The sequence below is a fragment of the Delphinus delphis genome, chromosome 19 (assembly GCF_949987515.2).
Source record: "Delphinus delphis chromosome 19, mDelDel1.2, whole genome shotgun sequence".
NCBI classification, from domain to species: Eukaryota; Metazoa; Chordata; class Mammalia; order Artiodactyla; family Delphinidae; genus Delphinus; species Delphinus delphis.
Window position 1 is genome coordinate 21,661,547 of NC_082701.1, and position 19,322 is coordinate 21,680,868.

Genomic DNA, 19,322 nt, shown 5'->3' on the forward strand with positions numbered 1-19,322 from the left:
TAAAAATTAAAAGATTGATTTTAATTCAACTACATTTCTTAAATAAAAAATAATAAAGCCCTATAGCCTCATTGTTCAAGAAGAGAGCTATAGTAATTCCCAAGTCTCTAGAACTGAAGTTTTAAATAAGTGATTTAATAGTTGAATAATCTTTTGGAGGCTTTAGTGGTTAGTTTTTGCCCAAACTAATTGGGAAAAGAGTCCAGTCGGATTTATTTATATTTCTGTCCCAGACTCCGTCCCTTGCCCTGGTCTCTTTAAGCAGGGGACATATCCCCGAGAGGACCATAACACCAAGAGAATTGGACAACACATTGAATATATATATATTTTGCTTGGGGCAAAAGCTCCTTATCCATATTGCCAGGGTTTTTTTGCCTCACAGGCGTGGCCAGCTCAGCTCAGCAGGGAAGGCTGTGTCTCAGGGATTCCAACAACTTGCTGTTGAGCAGAAAGAAACGTGAGCCTGGGGGCTGCTTGGCTCCTCCCCAGGGGTAGGAGGACACATGACGATTTGGCTCTTCACCTGAAGCCTGGTGAAGCAGCTGAGGATGTTAACAAGGCTTCTGGTGAGCACAGGACCCCAGAGAACCAGGCTGGCACCAGTCTCCTCCTCTTGCAGCAGGGCACCCCTGGGCCTAGGTCAGAACCAGGTAGTAGCCATCTGGATTCTGCACTGAAAGCAGTAAAAAAAAAAAAAAAAAGAAAGGGCACCACCGGGGTGAGACGGGCCCCAACCACCACTAGCTGCTGTGCTGCTTCTAAACCCCTAAGCGGCCTGCAGGGCCTCTGCCACACCCAGGTGTTCTTCCAGCCCCACCCTGGATCCAGCTCTTTAGGAAGCCTCCCTGGGTACCGGAGCACAGAGGAGGGATAGAGGGCAGGCATCTGAATACCAGGACCACAAGCCAGCTGATCGGAAATGCTGATCGGAAGTGCTCTGCTCCAGGTGGTGTCCAGCAAGCACCTGCCCTTCTGACTTGTATGACTGTGGGGGGGGGGGGTGTGCGGGAAGAGGGGTAGGGGCCTTTCCTTCCCTTCTGATAAGCTCCCTGAAACTACGGCATGTCTCCCTCATGAGAATGCGTTTATTCAGTTCCTTCTTCCTGAGCAATAAATGGCTGTCTCGTAGCTGTATGACCCTGTCCCTTTGACACAAAGCTGGTGTTGAGCAGATGTTTACCCCTTGATTGGGACACAGCACCCGCAACACACCTTCAAGGAACCTTTTAATCTCATTTAGGAGGCAGTATTATAAACAATCTTACCCTTTCTAGGGCCTGTGAGACACACGCCTCTCCCTCTCAAAGCCCTACCTTTCTTCACCACAGCCACAAAGTACGACTCATCCTCAAGATTCTGAACCACCTGCAAGGGAGAGGGGTCACTAAGACGATTCTGTTCTTAGAACCAAACGGAATAAGCTAGGACAGGGAGAGGGAGACTGGGCCTGGTGTTGGAAGAATGATCCAGGCCTTTGTGGAACCTTGCAGGGAACCGCTCCCGATTTACCTGGTCACTGAGGAGAATGAGGATGCCCCCAGGGCCCTGGTGGAAGAGCCGATGGATCTGATTGGCTGGGAGGGCCAGCAGTTCAGCCAGTTTCCCCATGAGCTCTACAGCACTGAGTTCATCCAGAGAGATCTCTTGATAAAAGCCTGGGGGTGTGGGCAGCACAGGGGCAGGAGTCAGTGGGGGCTGACTGATATCCCCAGATATCAGGAGAAAGGAGAAGACAAGGCGACAGGCTCATTGGGAGGGCCCAGGTCAGGGAAGAAGGAATAAACCTTACAAATCCTCTTCACTTTCACCTCCTATTCCTCACCTTTGGGGAGGCCTAGGCTGAGAGGAACCCCCAGTTTAAAGAAGAGATGGGACACCATATGATAGAATGACAGAATCAGATGGAGTCAGAGTATAGAGCATGGAGGAATAAACCCAGGGAGTCATCCTGAAAGAAGACTAATCTAGTCATGGAAGATGAGAATGCCAAGGGCATCCTGGGTCCCAGGAATGGTGGAGCATCACCCCTTCCCCAGCCCAGAAGAGGTTTCATGCAACCACACCTGAGTTTCTTGTCTTCTGAAGAGGCCAGAACCTCACCTGAATCAGGGTTCTTAGGAACCTCGTTCTCTTGCCTAGAGGCCTCCTGAGCGACATACAAGGTCAGCCGGTGACGGATGGGCCTGGGCCAGGAAAATAGTCTACATTCATACCTGAACTAACAGGTCCCAGTTTTAGCCCCCATCCCTGGGAGAAACCCTGTGTCCTCCCAGGTCTCTAGGGATAGGGGGTCACCAAACTTTTCTTAGGTATTTAGTGAATGCTGGACCCTAGGGGAGAGAAGATGAGAAGAATCCATCTCTGTCCCCAGAAACTGAGTGATGCAGATGGGCTGGCCACAGAAAGAAGTCACAGGAGCCTAACTTTTAAGCCCAACTCTGCTAGCCTTGCTTGCTCTGTGACCTCAGGCAGGTCGCTGTCCTTTGGTCCTGAGTTTCTTCCTTTGTAAAAAGAGAGAAGTGGGGCTAAGTGGTCTTTCAGGAGCCTTTGGCTTGAACAGTCTATGAAACGTGAGTGTCAGCTGAGTTGGTAAGTGCCACTACAGTGGGAAGGGGACCCTGGTTGGCAGTGCCCAGCACCTGGCTCTTAGAGTATTGAAAAGGCGGATCCCGTCGGCAGCTCCACAGATCTGGATAAGGTCCTGGCGGGTAAGCTTCAGCAGATCAGTGCCTGCAGAGTCAGACAGGGCTAGATTAGGGGAAGAGAGCACTGGGATCAAGGGTGGCAAGGGATACAATCCAACATTAGTCTACAAATAGCCCTGGTATGCCCAGACATGGGAACCAGACTTGGATTCAAATCCCACCTGTGCCACTTGCTAGCTGTGTGTCCTTGGGTAAGTTATTTAACCTCTCTGAGCCCTGTCCTCAGGGGTAGTGTATAAATTGTATGGGATAATACACGAGAAGAGAGCCTAGCCAGCATAGTGTGCTTGCCAACTCTTAGTTCTACATAGAAGTTAGTTGAAGGTCACACAGCAAGCCAGGACAGAGACAGGCTTCCTGCCCGACTGTCTGCCCTCAGTCCCCTACAGGTCAGGTCCCTACCAGACCCCAGCCTCACCAGTGAAATTGGCCAGCGACCGACAGTAGTTGGAGAACCGGTGCCGATGCAACCACTGCTGTGTCTCTAGGATGGAGGCTCCAGGGTTCAGATCCTGAGGTATAAAGAGAGCGGTCCAGATAACACCGTGGACCCACGGACTGAGAACAAGGTGGAGGGGAAACATGGCCCCTGCCCTTGGAGGTCCCAAGTCTGAGACGGGAGGCTCATCCTGGCGGAGGCAAGTGCCCAGCGCCATCCGCGAACCATTTGACTACCTGTGGCCATACCACATCTCCCCACCAGGGGGCAGGGCCACCCTACTCTGGAGAGTGAGGTGACACTGCTGAGAAGGCTTTGCAATAGGGGGTGTGGGAGTGTGGAAAGGAAAGACTCACCTGGGCTGGGCTGCCCCCCAAGGTGTCCAAGGCGAATGGTGGTGAGGAGCAGAGCCTGTGGGGAGCAGGGAGTCAGGATCAGGGAAACAGTGCGGCCAGTCTCCTGCCCCCCTCATCCTTCCCCAGGCCTGTCCCGGTGTCACCCACGTGTTCCCCAGAAGCTGCCTCAGCTGCACCCTCAGGCCGGCCCCTCCCCCGCTGCCTAGGCTGAGGGGCTCTTCTCTTCATTCTCACCCCCAAGGGCTGACAGAAGGTGCTCGTCCTGCCTCACCTCTCCGGGGGGAGCTTGCAGGAGTTGGGGGAGGTCAGAGCAAGAGGGCTCAGAGGCGGGTGGGGTCCCGAACTGGGCTCTGGCCACGGTGAACACTGCAGGTAGACAAGCAGTGAGGTTAGCCTGGACATTCGGGTGTGTGTGGGGGCGGTGGGCAGTGGTGGCTGTTGGCCTGCCTTGGACCAAACTTGGCCCCTGCCCCAGGAGTCCCTGACAAGTAGATCAAGTTTCCACCCAAAGAAGAGAGTAAACTAGCCTGCAGCTCTGTTTGGGGGATTTGGGGAAGGCTTCCTGGAGGAGCTACAGCAGGAAAGGAGGTGCTCCAGGCAGAGGGAGCAGAAGTGAGGGGCAGCCACGGCAGGGCAAGGAGAGGCAGCCGGCAAGGCGTCATCTCCTGGGAGTCTTGAACAACAGGCAGTGCAGTTTGTCCTCGCAGGAAACAGGTGGAATCACTGGGAGGCTGTGATGATCCTGGAGCAGTCGCAGCCCCTGAGGCCTCAGTTTCCCAGCGTATACAACGAGGATCTTTTCTCCAGACCTCCCCTCCCGCCCCCGCACCCAGTACACACACCTCCATGAAGACTGTGCTCTCACAGGCTGTCTGATACTTGTCTCTCTCATGCACGGGCTGTTTCTCAATCTTCTCCCGGTCAGTTTTCAGTTTCCGGTCAGCTCCTTTGGGCTGCAGGAGGGTGACAAGAAAACCTCAGAGGCCTTCTTCACCTGCCCACTTCTCATTACAGGAGGGGCTCTGAGAAAGAGACCAAGCCCCATCCCTCTGTGCACGGAGAATGAAACAGTCCCAGAGAGGGGAACCGCAGGCTGAGGGTCCGCTGCAAAGCAGAGCCAGATCCACACAGCCAGCAAGGCAGGGTGACAGCCCTGAGAGGGAGGGGACAGGGCCCCCGTGCTGCATGTACCTTAAACACCTTGATGAGGCAGCCAGCTGAATGCAGGTGCTCCGGCGAAAGCTCCTTGTCACAGGGCTTGAAAGTGTCGATCTGAAGGCGGAAGGGAACACCTTTCTCTCCACCTTTTTTCCTAGGAGTGAACTCAGTGCTGATGCAGTGAACCTGAGGTGGAAAAGAAGGGTGCCTCCAGGTCCCACCCACATTCAAGGGATCTCACCTGAAAGCTGTTACCTGTCTGTCACCTGTCAGCCATTAAGCACAGCAACTTCCCACCCCCAACCAGTGTCTATTCTTGAAGCATAACTTTTTTTTTAAGGGGAACAATTTTTTCCAGCTTTACTGAGATATACTTGACATATAACATTGTGTATGTTTAAAGTTTGCAGTGTGTTGATATGGTACGTTTATATCTTGGAAAATGATTACCACCCACCATAGCATTAGCCGCTAACACCTCCATCACAGAAACACCCCATCACATAATTACCCTTTTTTTGGTGGTGAGATCGTTTAAGATCTACTTTCTTCTTAAAATATAACTTTATTAGGTTCTTTCCCTTGTTCAAAATCCCTCAGCAGCTCCCCAGGGTTATGAGATGAGAAGCAAAGTCCCTGACCCTGGCTGGCATTCAAGCATCTTAAAGAGTCAAGTCAAGCTTTTCTGCCCGGCTGCTCTCTCTCCCCCATCAATGAACCCGCTGACCTACCGATCCAGCCTAATCATCACCTCAATACACCTGCATAGCTTTTTCTCTACCGGGAAAGCTCTCTCTGCTCACATCTGAGCCAATACATCCCATTCCAGAGTAGGGTTGCCAGTTAAGATACAGGATGCCCAGTTAAATCTGAATTTCTGATAAGAAACAAATAATTTTTTAGCATCAGTATTCCCAAGTATTGCATGGGACATACTGATACTAAAAAAAAAAAAATTCTTTAGCTAAAATTCAAATTTAACTGAGTGTCCTGTATTTTATTTGCTAAATCTAGCAGTCTACTCCAGGAAGCCTTCCTGACCTGCACACCCACTGTAGCCCTCCCCAAATCTTGTGAAGAACAGGTAAAGGTAGGGAAGCTGAGGCTCACAGAGATCATGTGACCTGGGCAAGGTCCATGCCAGGAAGTGGTGGAACTGAAATCGTGCCACATCCACCTGACTCCAAATCCAGATGCTTAGACTATAGTGGACACTCAGAAAAGGGACTTACAGGTGAGTTTTGACAATATTTTTCGATTATAAAAGGAAATCTTCCAGCATAGAAAATATGGAGAACACTGAAAAAGTATAAAGAAGAATACAAGCATTTCCCATCACCCCACCTCTCAGAGATAATACTGTTAACATTCAAGTATTGTCTCTTCCTATCTTTTCTCTGGGCAAGGAAAAAAACCCCACAACTTTTGTATACACACACACTTTTATTTTTACAAAATAGAAATCAAACTTTAAATACAAGTCTATATTCCGCCTTTACTTATGGGAGAGCAGTTTCTCTTGTCATGAAATATTTCTCAGAGACATCATTTTAATGGCTACACAATGTCCATTATAAACCTGTACTAAACACTTATATCAAAGTCAATCCTCTTCTGATGGACATCTGATTATTTAAAATCTTTTAATATATAAAGCGACACTGGCATGAATAGCTGGTAAATATATTTCTGTGTACTTATTGAACACTGCGATAGCGGAACTACTGGGTAAATGAGTATGAACATTAAATTTAATAAAATTTGCCCACGTGCCACATACCTACAGAATGGGTGCACCAATTTGCATTCTCAGGATATGAGGGTGTCTGTTTCTCCAAACCTTACCAATAACAGTTTTTAAAAAGTCTTTGCCAGTTATATATATATATATATATATACACACACACACACACACACACACATACATAATTTTATTAGCATTATTAGCATTTTATATAACACATTATATGTCATATGTGGCAACTATTTTTCCCATTTGATGTCTCCTTTTAATTTTGCCTGTATATTGCAGACCGTTACTTTTTATGAAGCTAAATTCTGTCCTATGTTTTTTAATTTCTTCCATTGCCTTAATGTTTAACAAGTCCTTGCCTTTGTTGAGATTCGATCAACATTTATCCATCTTTTTTTCCTCAAGGTGTTTCTAGAAGTGGTTCATTCTTATCACGCCTCCCACCACCACCCAAAATCACCTTCCTTCCCCACTTAGGCTGCTGCCACCCACATCTGAGCTCCAGCCTCCTCCCTGTCTCAGCTTCAGACTCACCTGCAGAAAGAGGGAGGTCCTCTTGGCCGGGTCCCAATAAAACTCCACCGTGTTGAGTTGTGAGGGTAGCACTTGGGGTTCTATCACCCCCACGGACAGTGGCACATCTGCAGGCACAGGGTTGCAGGCAGGGAGTCGGGCTCAGCCCTCCCCATCCACAAGGGCCTCTAAGACAGAAAGCAGCCCTAAAGGGTCCCTGGTCCCTCCCCATTCACCTATGTCCAGGATGCGGTCCCCAGGCCGGCTCCACCTCCACCCATCCAGCTGCTGCTGCTCCGTGTACTGCAGGCGCCGGTCGTGGAAAACCACACGCACCACACTCTGCGGGCACAGGAGGGCGCCTGGGCATTTGGGAACCAGTTCCCACACCTGGGGCAGGCCAACCTTTCCAGCCTCTCCCCCACCTTGCTTCCCACCCTCCAGGGGCAGAAGGACTTAGAATCACTAGATCCGTGTCCAGATGCCACCTGCCACTCACAAGCTGTGAAACTGAGGAAGTAACCTAGAGCCTCAGTTTCCTCATCTGTAAAATGGAGGAGTTAATCCCTTCCCACTCGTAGTCACTCTACCCATTTCTTTTCTTCGCTGCACTTATCAGTTTGCGATTTGTAAATCAATTTGTAATTGCATATATTAATAATTTGTGTAATTACATGTTTGTCTCACTCAGCAGAATGCAAGCCCCCTGAGGAAGGAAACTGCATCTGTCTCTTTACCCCTGAATCTCTAGCTCATCGAACAGTTTCTGGCAAAGAATGGGAGCTAAATACTTTTTTTTTTTTTTTGAGAAAGAAGGAATCATGTGTGTGAGTAATGCTATGTAAATGTATTTCTAAGTCCTGGTTCTGCTACTTACTGGCTCTGTGTCCTTGAGAAAATACTTAACCTCGCTGTGCCTGTTTCCTCAACAATTCCTGCCCACCACTGAGCTATTGTGAAGGTCAGATTGAAAGGTGGACTTGAGAGGGTTCTACTTGACAATGACATCATAGTGATGACACTGGCTTCCTGCCCAGAGGGATAGTCATAGCCAGCTTTTGCCAATTCTGGAAGGGATGCACCTACCTTCAGCAGCCGGGGCCCCTGGGTGGCATCGCCCAGTTTGGGGTTGCAGAGCATCCTCACCTCATAGGACTGGCCTGGGAGAGATTAAGGGGATGTGTGAGACCCACTCTGAGGGGCAGAGATGCTGCCTGCCACCCCCAGCCTGCCCTGGGCCCAGCCTCCAGAGCTTGCTGCCTCGCTAGCCCCTCTCCTTCCCCAGGCCCAGCTCACCCTGGTTCAGGTAGGTGAGGGTCTCCTCCTGCTGCTTCACAGCTGGCGAGGTAGCTGCGCAGAGCACGTACTGGTAGGCGGGGCAGGGCGGTTCCGCATGGGGGATGTTGGGCGGCTCTTCCTGCTTCAGGTAGGGCAAGGGCAAGGCCTCCCTGCCAGGGAGAGGAGGGCACTGCTGGCTTTCTGCCCTGTCCACCCCATCCTCTAAGAGGCTTTGACTCTTTCTGCCAGGTTCTCCCTTCAGGGAGCCCACAGTGTGCTGTAGCAGGCACCCCTGCAGCAGCCAGGGCCTAAGGGGCCCCTGTTCAGCTCCTCTGGCCTCCAGCAGACCTCCCTTAAGGTACAGATCCCAGATACTACCAAGCCTTTGCAAACATCTGCTATTAATTACTCGTTTGCACCCTCAGGGCTTGCCTGACACCCAGTGAATGCCCACCGCAAGTGTCCTGAGTGGGTGGGTGGTCAGGATGTTTTGAGACGTCCTGGGACCCACTGAACTCCAGGTACATTTGACCACTTCCCCACCCCCAGAGGAACTCAAGATCAGGAGGCCCATAAGCTTTCGCTTGAAACAGGGGGCCCTGACGTGTCCATCTCAACTCAGAGCAGGGCCTTCCGCAGGGACTGTGGGAAGGGGATGTGGCCCTTACCTGAGCAAGCTGCTTGGTGGCCCGGGGTACAGTTCCCCGGGGCTGGGCCACAGGTGCTCCGGCTGGCTGTGCCAGAACAGCATCTTGGAAAAAGAGCAGGACCAGCTGTGTCACAGAAGGCTCAGCACCGGGTTGGGCTGGACCCACTGGGCCATCCACCCGGGGCCTCGGGCTTTATATACAAGAGCATAGCCCCAAAAGGGTGGGGCAAGGCCTCAGCCTCTTATTGGCTGAGCAACCGGGGCTCTAGGAAACTCAGGACCTATTAGGCAGCCCAAGCTGAGGGGAATCAAGAAATGGCATCCCTAGGGCTCCCCACCAATCATTAACTCAAAGGGGAAGTGGTGGTGCAGCAAAACAAGTCACCGGGACGGACATCCACTGCCCCACCATTCCCCCAGAGGCCCAGAACAACGAGGGGCACCCTCAGGCTAAAAGATTGGCCCCAGATCCATAAGCCACGTAGAGAGTCCTGGAGACCTATGGGCCCAGACCCCTCACAGGACCCCATGGGGGGAGGGTGGAGCCTGACCGCTCCAGGGGACGGGAAGAGCGACAAACAACATCACATGGACCAACAAAGGGCCTTTGCTCCCCCTGGCCTCCTTCCTTGTCTTTACCCCGCCCCCATACACACAGGTGCAGTGATGGCCTGACACCTGTCCTGTCGCTGGGGGCTACCTGGCTAGGGGACTGGAGTTTACAGAACATAGTCCAGCTTGCTGTGGAAACAACTCGGGGGGTGGTGCTGGGAGAGACAGCGTGCCTGTGAGGAGGAGGGGGTGGGCCCGGGAGAGCCCCCCCTCCCAGGGAGGTAGAAGGAGAGGCGCTCCAGCTGGGCTGGTTTCTCTGCCCCTCCTCTGCCCTGGGGCTCAGGGTGCACTGTGTTTATGGACAAATACAGTTTGCCTGGGGGACGACCCCCTTCCCCAGGCTCAGCCCCTGTTGTCACTGTACACAGTCAGCTCAGGGGCCCCCCTGCCCCCACCCCCCACTACTGTGTTGGGTGTAAATAGATAAGGGCCTTGCAGAGAGCACAGATGGGGCTCTAAAGATGCGGCTTGACCTCATGTGACCCTAACTATCTAGGCTTTGTGATTCTGGGGGGCCTCCCTTGCAGGGAGAGGGAAAACCAAAGAGTATGCCCACACACACAATGGGCAGGCAGGGTACCTCCAGGTACCTTGGCCCTTGGTCTTCTCTCATGAAGCCGGACAAAAGGAGGAAAAGGGGATGGGAACATTCCTGACAATGGGGGCCAAAGAAACCTGAGTCCCCAAGATCTGCAGTAAGACCCCCAAGACTTCAAGACTCACCCATTGCCCAAAGCTGGATCCAAGGTCAGGAGGCCCCCCATGGGACCCTGCAAGGTTGGACAGAGCAAGATACCAGGAAGGCCAGGGGAAGGGGAGTAGGAGGGGTCCAGAGGGAGGGCTTGGCCCTGGCCTCGGGGGAGCAGGGTGTAAGGGTGGCAGTGGGGCAGAGGGGATGGGGGTAGGTGGGGGGGCGGGGCTTGTTATGCTTGCTATGGGGGATGGAGGTGGGAAAGGTGGAGGCTGGCGCGGGCCCCCTTCGAGGACACCAGTGGAGGGGACTCCTGCTCCATAAGCCAGTCCCACCCCCTGCACCACCCCCCAGCCTGTCCTCTACCTCCCCCTCTGAGCACCCTCTCTCTCCTACTCATATTTTAAAAAAATATTTACTTATTTATTTGGCTGCACCGGGTCTTAGCTGTGGCGTGCGGGATCTTCTTTGCTGGCAGGAGGGATCTTTAGCTGCGGCATGCGAACTCTTACTTGCGGCACGTGGGATCTAGTTCCCTGACCAGGGACCGAACCCGGGCCTGCTACACTGGGATCGCGGAATCTTAGCCACTGGATCACCAGGGAAGGCCCACCTCTCCCTTACTCCTGCTGCTACTCCCTCCTTCCGCCCATCTCAGAGTCTCTGGGCTTCTGTCCCCAAAGAGGTGTCCCTGGGCCTGTTGCTGGTTTTCCTTGGCTCTGTCTCTCCAAGGAAAGAAGCCAGGCTTGAGGCAGACAGAACCTGGTCACTGAGAGCCCCCACCAGACCCATTCGCTGTACCTCCCGGGCCAGCACAGCACAGGGTATAAACAGCCCATCCAAGGCCCAGAGAGGCCTCAGGAAATTTCTGGTCCAGGCTCCCCACTCTCAGAGGAGTCTCAGCCTCTGGGTGGTCTGAGGCCCCCACGAGGCAGGGACACATTTCTGAACCTACTTTCCTCATCGGTAAAATAGGATCAAGGCCTCCCTCCCACTCAGTGTGGCCGTGAGGATCCAAGGAAGTTCTGTGGAGTTGCACCTTATCCCAGTGTTTAACCCTCAGGAGCTTCCCTTGGGGTAGCGAGGACACCACTGAGGGCCCCAGCCTCCTTGGCGGTGTCCCTCGCTAGTTCTGGAGGTACAGACATGACTGTCCCAGAAACTTCCCCCAACACAGATGAATTTCATACCCCAAATGCTCTATCATTTTCTAGGCCACGGCATAACACGATCCTAATAATACCCTCGGGGTTCCCTGAGCCAAGGAAGTAAGTTTTTATCTGTCAAAATTGCTGAGAAATAAGTCAGTGTCTTTCTCCTCTAACCAAAATCTATCGTTTTGTTTTGTCTTCTATCCCAGGCAACATTCCAACCCGGAGAGTTGGAGAGTGAAGCCTACCACTCCCACAGAGAAACAGAGGCGGAGGGGAGTGTTCTTCATTCATTCATTCATTCAACAAACTGTTATTGAGTGCCTACTATGTACCAGGCTCTCTCTCCCTCCCTCCCTCCCTCACTGGTGTGTGGGACCTGGGGCAGGGTACCTGGGTGGGTGGAATCCTAACCTATCCAGGGCTCAGGCACCGCTGTTACCCCTACATTAGTGGTCAAAGGGTCTGGGCACTGAGTTCCAGGGAAATGATTTTTATTTTTTTATCTTTTTTAAATTGGAGTATAATTGCTTTACAATGTTGTGTTAGTTTCTGCTGTACAATGAAGTGAATCAGCTACTATATGTATACATATATCCCCTACCTCTTGGATCTCCCTCCCACCCCACCCCCGGCCCTTCCCACCCATCTAGGTCATCACAGAGCACCGAGCTGGGCTCTCTGTGCTATATAGCAGGTTCCCACTAGCTATCTCTTTTACACATGGTAGTGTATACAGGCCAATCCTAATCTCCCAGTTCGTCCCACCCTCCCCTTCCCTAAAAGGAATGGATGAGAGCACGATTTTTCAGACACACATGCACGCACACAGGAAGCTGGCAATACCATATGGCAATCCCTGTGTGCTCTGTGTACACGAATGCCCCCACCCTAGGAGGGTGGTCCTTTTTTCCAGCAAACTGTCTCCGAGGCCTCTGGGTGTGCAGCTCCACAGGGCACCACACTAAACAGCGCACCCCTAGAGTTCGAGGATGCACAGGCCTGGCTCTAAGTCTCCAATCTTTTATTCCTGAGAGTCCCTCTCACCACCAGTAAGTCTCACCTTGGAAAGGTACTCTGTTCACGCTTCAAACTTACTGCTCCCTTCTTAAAACCCTTCCTGCAACCCAGCCAGCTGGCATTTATGTTCCCCATGTCCCTCCTCTGCCCTTCACCAAATTCCTTCACAGCAGTCGTCTGATGTGCAGTTTATTCTTAATGTACTTTGTCTAATGTTTGTTTTCCCATCAGAGTGGAAGCCCCTTGAAGGTAGGGACTAAGAGGTAAACACACCTCTCGATAGACCCTGAGTGCAAGCGCAACTAGGTGGATTTAGGTGGATTTAGGCTTAGCCTTTCTGAGCTTCGTGCGGCAACTATAAAAAGGGGATGGTGGGCTTCCCCAGTGGCGCAGTGGTTGAGAGTCCGCCTGCCGATGCAGGGGACGCGGGTTTGTGCCCTGGTCCGGGAGGATCCCACGTGCCATGGAGCGGCTGGGCCCGTGAGCCATGGCCGCTGAGCCTGCGCGTCAGGAGGCTGTGCCCCGCAACAGGAGAGGCCACAACAGTGAGAGGCCCGTACTGCAAAAAAAAAAAAAAAGGGAGGGGGGGATGGTGAGAACCTCTGCCCCACAGGGCTGGATAATAATGAATGAGATAATGAGCCCTCAGTAAATGTAGGTGTCTTTTTCTCTACATATCTCCAGTGCCTAGTATATCATACAGGTTTATTTATTTAACACTTAAAAGTGTAGGTTTATTTATATAACACTTATAAATGTAGAGGGTCTTCTTATTTAGCAAACAGTTCTTCAGTGCTCAGTATGACTCCAGAGTGCTTTTCAGTCTATCTTCTAAGACAGATGCTATTTTTTTTCTATTATTCTATTATCACCGCCCCCCTCATTATACAGATGGTGAAACTGAGGCTCCGAGAGGTTAAGTAACTATCTCAAGGTCACACAGCTAAGAGAAGACACAGCCAGGGTTTGAACCAAGGCCACCGGGTTACATTGCTCCTAATGACTGTACTATGACCACTCTGCTGGACAAATGGGTGTGGAATTCTGAAATTAACCAGGCAACAGTCCAACCTGGGGAGCTGGAGAATGAGGTCTACCACCCCTCCCCCAAAGAAAGAGGGGCTGATGGGGGGCAGTGTTCATCGTTCATGCATTCATTTATTTAACGGCTCCCAAAGAAGTATCAGACCCCGGAACCTGGATGGCAGGGACCCCTGGCCTTTCTGAGCTTCGGCCTCTTCAACTGCAAAATGGAGAAAAATACTTTCTGTTCCAGTCCTGGGCTGTGAGCCCTGAGGATGAGTAAATATGAATGACAGTGGCTAGTCTGCTGTGGTTTTGATAGATGGGGGCGGGGGGGTATTAATAACGGCAGGAGGAGCAGGAAACGGGATTTTTGTCTCCTCAAGGATGGCTATGGCTTGACAATTCCCTTGGGATGAGCAGCAGTGGAGGCTGCAGGAGGGAATTCCCTGGCGGTCCAGTGGTTAGGACTCTGCACTTTTACTGCCGAGGTCCCAGGTTCAATCCCTGGTCGGGGAAATAAGATCCCACAAACCGCGTGGCAAAAAAAAAAAAAAAAAAACGGCATTGCAGGCAAGGGAAGCAGCTTTTCGGGGGTATGCGACCCTCCAGGTCCCACTGCACGTTACAACCACCCCTTGAAGTAAGAAGGTCCCCAGTTACAGTCTATGCAATTTGTCCAAGGTTATTAGCTAGTGAGGGTGGGCTGGAACCTGAGTCACCTCACTGCCATGCACCCAGACCAAGACACAGGACTCCTTCCAGGCCATCCCTGCAATGAAGCCTTTGGCCAGAAGACCCTGAGCCCACTACTCTGGCTCTGTTTCCACGTGGCTGCCCTTGGGAGCCAGAGGGATCTTCCTAAGACACAGGAATGACCATACCATAATCACTCGCAGCGCTATTCTCAAGCTGGGCTATGGAAACACCTGGGTAACCATGCCCATATTCCAGGGCATCTGTGGCACACCATAGTTAGTGCTTAAAATCATTTGTTGGTTTATTTATATAACAGAGAGGTTAAGTAACTATCTCAAGGTCACACAGCTAAGAGAAGACACAGCCAGGGTTTGAACCCAGGCCACCAGGTTACAGTCCTTGGACTCAAAGATATGAGTATAGATATTCTTGGACTCAAACGCAAGGCTTGCACAAACATCTAATATAGAGACTTGTTTTTATTTATTTATTTAATTTATTATTATTATTTTTTGCAGTACGCGGGCCTCTCACTGTCGTGGCCTCTCCCATTGCGGGGCACAGCCTCCGGACGCGCAGGCTCAGCGGCCATGGCTCACAGGCCCAGCCGCTCTGCGGCGTGTGGGATCTTCCCGGACCAGGGCATGAACCCGTGTCCCCTGCCTCGGCAGGTGGACTCTCAACCACTGCGCCACCAGGGAAGCCCTAGAGACATGTTTTTAAATTCCTTTCAATTTCTGAGTGAACCACTTTGCCTACCTGCCCCCCGCCCCGCATGCCTCCATGGTACCCCTGGATGGTTCACCTGGGTTCCAATGAGCAAGTTTGAGAAGCCCGTTTGTGCAGGAAAACGCATCTTCCTGGCCCAGCATCCAAGGCTGTTTGTCCACCTTTTTCTGCCTTTCCCTGTCACCACTCCCTCTCTCCCTTGCTTACCGGCAACTTCCAGAACAGTCTTTTCTGTTTCACACCTCGGTGCCTTTGCCCGGGCTGTTGCATGTGCCTAGAATACTCTGGCCCCTCTGCTTTCTAGTCCTCTTGATGGCCTCTGTCAACTCAGCTGAAGGCGCATCTCTGTCCCCGCTGCTTCCTACCCCCAAGTCTGCTCAGAGGGATCCTCTGGGCAGGAGGGCACTCTCTGGTTCAGGATTTACAGGAGGGCCTCAAATGCAGGAAACTGGCACCCCGGGTGCCCAGAGCCTCTCTAGGCACTTAGTAGGACCACATGGTTTAGATGTCTCAAATGTAGACCCTCAAAGGCCCCACCTACACACTCCTCCCTGGAAGACATCCAACGTTGTTTTCTGTGTAGTCTGCAGGGGGCAGTGTGGACCCAGGCTGGCCCCAGGATCCCCAGCTGCTGTTTCCACTGGGTCTAGACTCTCCCAGCCAGAAAACCTCTCCCCAGGAGGAGTTAACAAGCTGAATTCCAAAGGAGGAGTTACAGGCAGGCTCCATCCTCCCTGCCTCGACATCTCTTTGGCATCATCACCCTCACGCTTCTCCCACTTAGTAAGCCAGTCACCCTCACCCCTAACACCCAGATCCAGTTGCTTCCAGACTTCATCTTCCCTCTTTTCCACCAGCTCTCAGCAGCACCCTGCAGCCCAGTCTGTGCCCAGGGCCCCTCTGCAGCCAAAGATCCTCCTTTAAGAGTTTGGGGGCCCTCAGTGCTCATATCTCTAAAATTCTAACCCCTAACAGCCCCATCCCATCCACTGGGCTCCACCTCCTTGCTCACCCCAAAGTGATGACATTGCTGTTACCTTGGTAACAGATGCTTTGTGGGTGGGTATGGGGAATGGACCAGGGAAAGAAAGGGGTGGCTTCAGGACACTATCAGAGGCATGGGAGATGTGGGTGGGCAAACTGGCATAGGGCCTGGGGAGGGGCAGCCAGGGGCTGTGACCCCCACCACAGGCTGCTGTCATCCCTATGTCCCCAGCCTCAAGGGGAAAAGAAATAGAATAGAAGGGGACATCTTTGTGGAAAGAGAGGTTTTCTTACAGAGAGAAAGGGAAACATCCCCAAAACCATTATCCCCCTCCCATGGAAACAAGTCTCCTGGACAGCCTCGACTTGGCAGGGTAGGGAGAGGGGTGCACACACTGGAGCCCGTGTTGTTCCCCTCCAGGGAGCCTGGGGCACAGAGAGAGGGAACAGCTCACCCAGGGCGTGTTAGGGACAGCGCCACAGGCAGTGGGAAGGCGGCTCTATGCCAGTGTCCCAAGCTCCAAGGGTTGTTGGCAGCAGTGGGTGGAGGGGCCCTTCTCCAGCCTCTGGGGACCTAGCTGTCGCAGATGCCACAGCCAGGAAGTATGTCAGGCACTTGCGTAAGAGTCTTCTATATTTCTGTAAAATCATAATTACCGATGCCTGCCGTGGGCCTTAGCTCATTAGAGCGGTATCTGCCTCTGAGGCCCTGGGGTGGGCTGGCAGAGGGACGTAGGGGAGACTGGGCAAGGCCAGACCTTTCACTGTGTTCTCGGCATCCCCAGCCCCACTGAGGCTGGGTCCTCTTCCTCTCCCCAGCTGGGAGATGAGAACCCAGACTTGACCTCAACCGTGATGAACCCCCCTACCCTAGGAGCCCCGATTCTAAAGCTGGAGGGAGAGGCCAGCCACTCATGTGCTCAGCTTGGGCTGTCCTCGGTAACCCATGGGGGCAGAGGCCACAGCAGGGAGGGGCTTGAACTGAAGGTGTTTGTGGGAGAAAATAGGTCAGTCCTTACGGCAGAGGCAATCCCTCACATTAGAGAATCTCAACACCTTAGTGGAGGGGCCCTGGGTCATTTAGGCCAGCGGTTCTTAATCTTTTGGGGATCTAAGATTCTCTGAGGAGCAGATGATAGCTCTGGACTCTCCCCCAGAAAATGCTTATCCTCCAAAATTTGATACAGCTTCAAGCGGTTCACGAACTCCCTGAAACTTACCTACAAGCCCAAGGTTAAGAATCCTTAAAAAAATTTTTTTAAATATTTATTTATTTATATATTTATTTTGGCTGCATCGGGTCCTAGTTGCAGAACGAGGGATCTTCGTTGCAGCACGCAGGCTCTTAGTTGCGGCATGCATGTGGGATCTAGTTCCCCAACCAGGGATCGAACCCGGGCCCCCTGCATTGGGAGTGCAGAGTCTTACCCACTGGACCACCAGGGAAGTCCTAAGAATCCTTCATATTTTTTTAAAATAAAATAATAATAATTATTATTTATCATGCACTTACTCTGTCCAGCTCTTTACATATGTTAACTCATTTAATCCTCAAAAGAACACTAAGAGATATACAATTATTGCCCCCATTTAATCCAACTCCATTTCAAACTAATCTAGTCCAGTTCTGCCAATCAGAAGACAAGGAAACCAAAGACCCTCCAGAGACGGATAGCTCTCTGCCCAAGGTCACAGAGCAGGAAAAAAGGGCAGACCAGGATGAGGACCAGGTGCTCTTAATGTCTTAATGTGCTGGACATTGTGCCATATGCAGATTTGAAGCCATCTGTCCATCCCTCCATCCATCCCTCTGTCCCCAGGCTCCCGAGAGCCCAGCGCCCATGCTCATTCACTCAGCTCTCCTAGTAAGAGGCCCCCTGGTAGTTCTATCATGACGTCTGGTCTGAGAGCCCTTCTGAGACTACGGCTGCCACTCATCCTCCTGGACCACCTTGCTGCTTTCTGCCCATCTGACAACCCCTCCTTTCTGCCCTCCAAGTCTAAGATGTTCCTCCCAGAGAAGCTAGCCCAGTTGCTCCTGCCCCATCTCTGAGCCACTGCAGTGGGAACTGTTGGCACTGAGACAGTGACTCAGACTGAGATCATTAAAGACCGCTCTGAAACAGGAAGGCCACAGGCCAGAAAGGACATCCAGAGGTCATGGGATCCAGCCCCCTGCCTCCTCCACAGCTGCCCCACCTCAGATTTCTAAAACCCAGACCAGATGGGCCCCAGGGCGTACCGACTTCCCTGCCTTGCCCCACTGATTCCCCTGGGAATTCTTTCCCACGTCTAGTCAGAGTCTCCTGGGTCGGTTCTCTCATGGAGTAGCAGGCTGCAAGCAGCCGAGGAAAGCGAGGGAAGGAAGCTGTTCTTCTCTCTACCTCAGAAAAAGACCTCGGAAGAGACAAATCTCCCAGAAGAAAGGAGAGAAAGAAGAAAATGAACTTTCTGTGCCTGTCTTCTCTGGGCTAAGTGGTGTACTACACTGTCTCATTCATTCTCCCGGGAGTGAGGTAGGCACAACCTCCATTCTGCTGATGAAGAAATCAAGGCTTTAAAAGTTACCTACCCAGAGCTTCCCTGGTGGCGCAGTGGTTGAGAGTCCGCCTGCCGAGGCAGGGGACACGGGTTCGTGCCCCGGTCCAGGAAGATCCCACATGCCGCAGAGCGGCTGGGCCCGTGAGCCATGGCCGCTGAGCCTGTGCATCCGGAGCCTGTGCTCTGCAACGGGAGAGGCCACAACAGTGAGAGGCCCGTGTACCGTAAAAAAAAAAAAAAAAAAAGTTACCTACCCAGGGTCAAGTGAATTAGTGACTACACAGGTACTGGACTCGAAGGAACCCAGAGCCTCTTCTCTTTGGAGGGAAACAGGGGTACCTCCCCCCAGGAGGCCTCACAAACACAGACGAAGCCCCTGTTTGCTCCAGCCCAGGACAGGTAGAGATAGAGGGCTGATGACCCCATCTCAGGTGCTCCAAGCATTTCTAAGTCTGAGTTGCCTAGGTGGGGGTCGTTGGGCTGACCTGTGCTGGGCAGGAGGGAGGAGGGTGGCCCTCAGAGGGGAGCAGTTGGTAATGAATGGGCCTTTGGGGAAACTGGTCTGAGGGCTGAGGCCAGGTTCTATTCAAACTCCTTTCAGGAAAGCTAGCACTCAGAGAGTCTGCAGTGTGTGGATCTGGAGGGGGAGGGGACTAAGCCCCCACTACCACAAACCCTCCCGTCCACCCTTGTCCTAATTCTGCCAGTGGCAAATAAATATCTACTCCTGGACGCAGTAACCTGAGCAGTGCTCCACCGGTGAGCTCATCCTCAGGAGGAGATAGATGGCATGAATGGCTAGGTGCATGGGGGGAGGGCGGGCGGAGGACGGAACACTAGGTTCAGCCCCCTCCTCCAGGGCTGGCATAAAGGCAGGACCCTCTTGAGTGCCACCCACCCCCTCATCTCATCACCCACAGCAGATGAGGAGGAAGGAGACTCAGACCCAGAAGTCTCTCCACCCACACCCAGGGAAGGATTCTCTCAACCTCCAACCTACCTCCATTTTCTTGGATAG

The 19,322-nt window shown here is 52.3% G+C and overlaps 1 protein-coding gene and 1 non-coding gene across 2 annotated transcripts; one reads left to right on the top strand and one right to left on the bottom strand.

Moving 5' to 3' along the window:
* Positions 1–638: 638 nt before the first annotated feature.
* On the bottom strand, positions 639–8,956 carry LOC132414972 (transcription factor CP2-like protein 1). The gene is made up of 15 exons (XM_059997978.1): positions 8,874–8,956; positions 8,224–8,375; positions 8,014–8,087; positions 7,164–7,269; positions 6,949–7,055; positions 4,695–4,847; positions 4,346–4,456; positions 3,775–3,869; positions 3,504–3,558; positions 3,127–3,220; positions 2,643–2,733; positions 2,104–2,186; positions 1,513–1,658; positions 1,317–1,368; positions 639–676 (listed from the first exon to the last, which is right to left on the bottom strand). Exons 1-15 carry the CDS (start codon positions 8,954–8,956, stop codon positions 639–641), a joined length of 1,440 nt encoding a protein of 479 aa, XP_059853961.1.
* A 4,841-nt stretch (positions 8,957–13,797) lies between these two features.
* On the top strand, positions 13,798–13,870 carry TRNAK-UUU (transfer RNA lysine (anticodon UUU)). The gene has a single exon. It is a non-coding gene; the product is annotated as a tRNA-Lys (tRNA).
* Positions 13,871–19,322: the final 5,452 nt, after the last annotated feature.

What these genes read in the sequence shown, in the direction of transcription:
- LOC132414972 (XM_059997978.1), bottom strand. Translation starts at nt 8,956, where the DNA reads ATGCTGTTCTGGCACAGCCAGCCGGAGCACCTGTGGCCCAGCCCCGGG. An exon ending in GTCGCTGGCCAATTTCACTG is followed by an intron (nt 2,734 to 3,126) that starts GTGAGGCTGGGG and finishes CTGACTCTGCAG; the next exon opens with GCACTGATCTGCTGAAGCTT. An exon ending in TTCAATACTCTAAGAGCCAG is followed by an intron (nt 2,187 to 2,642) that starts GTGCTGGGCACT and finishes TTCCTGGCCCAG; the next exon opens with GCCCATCCGTCACCGGCTGA.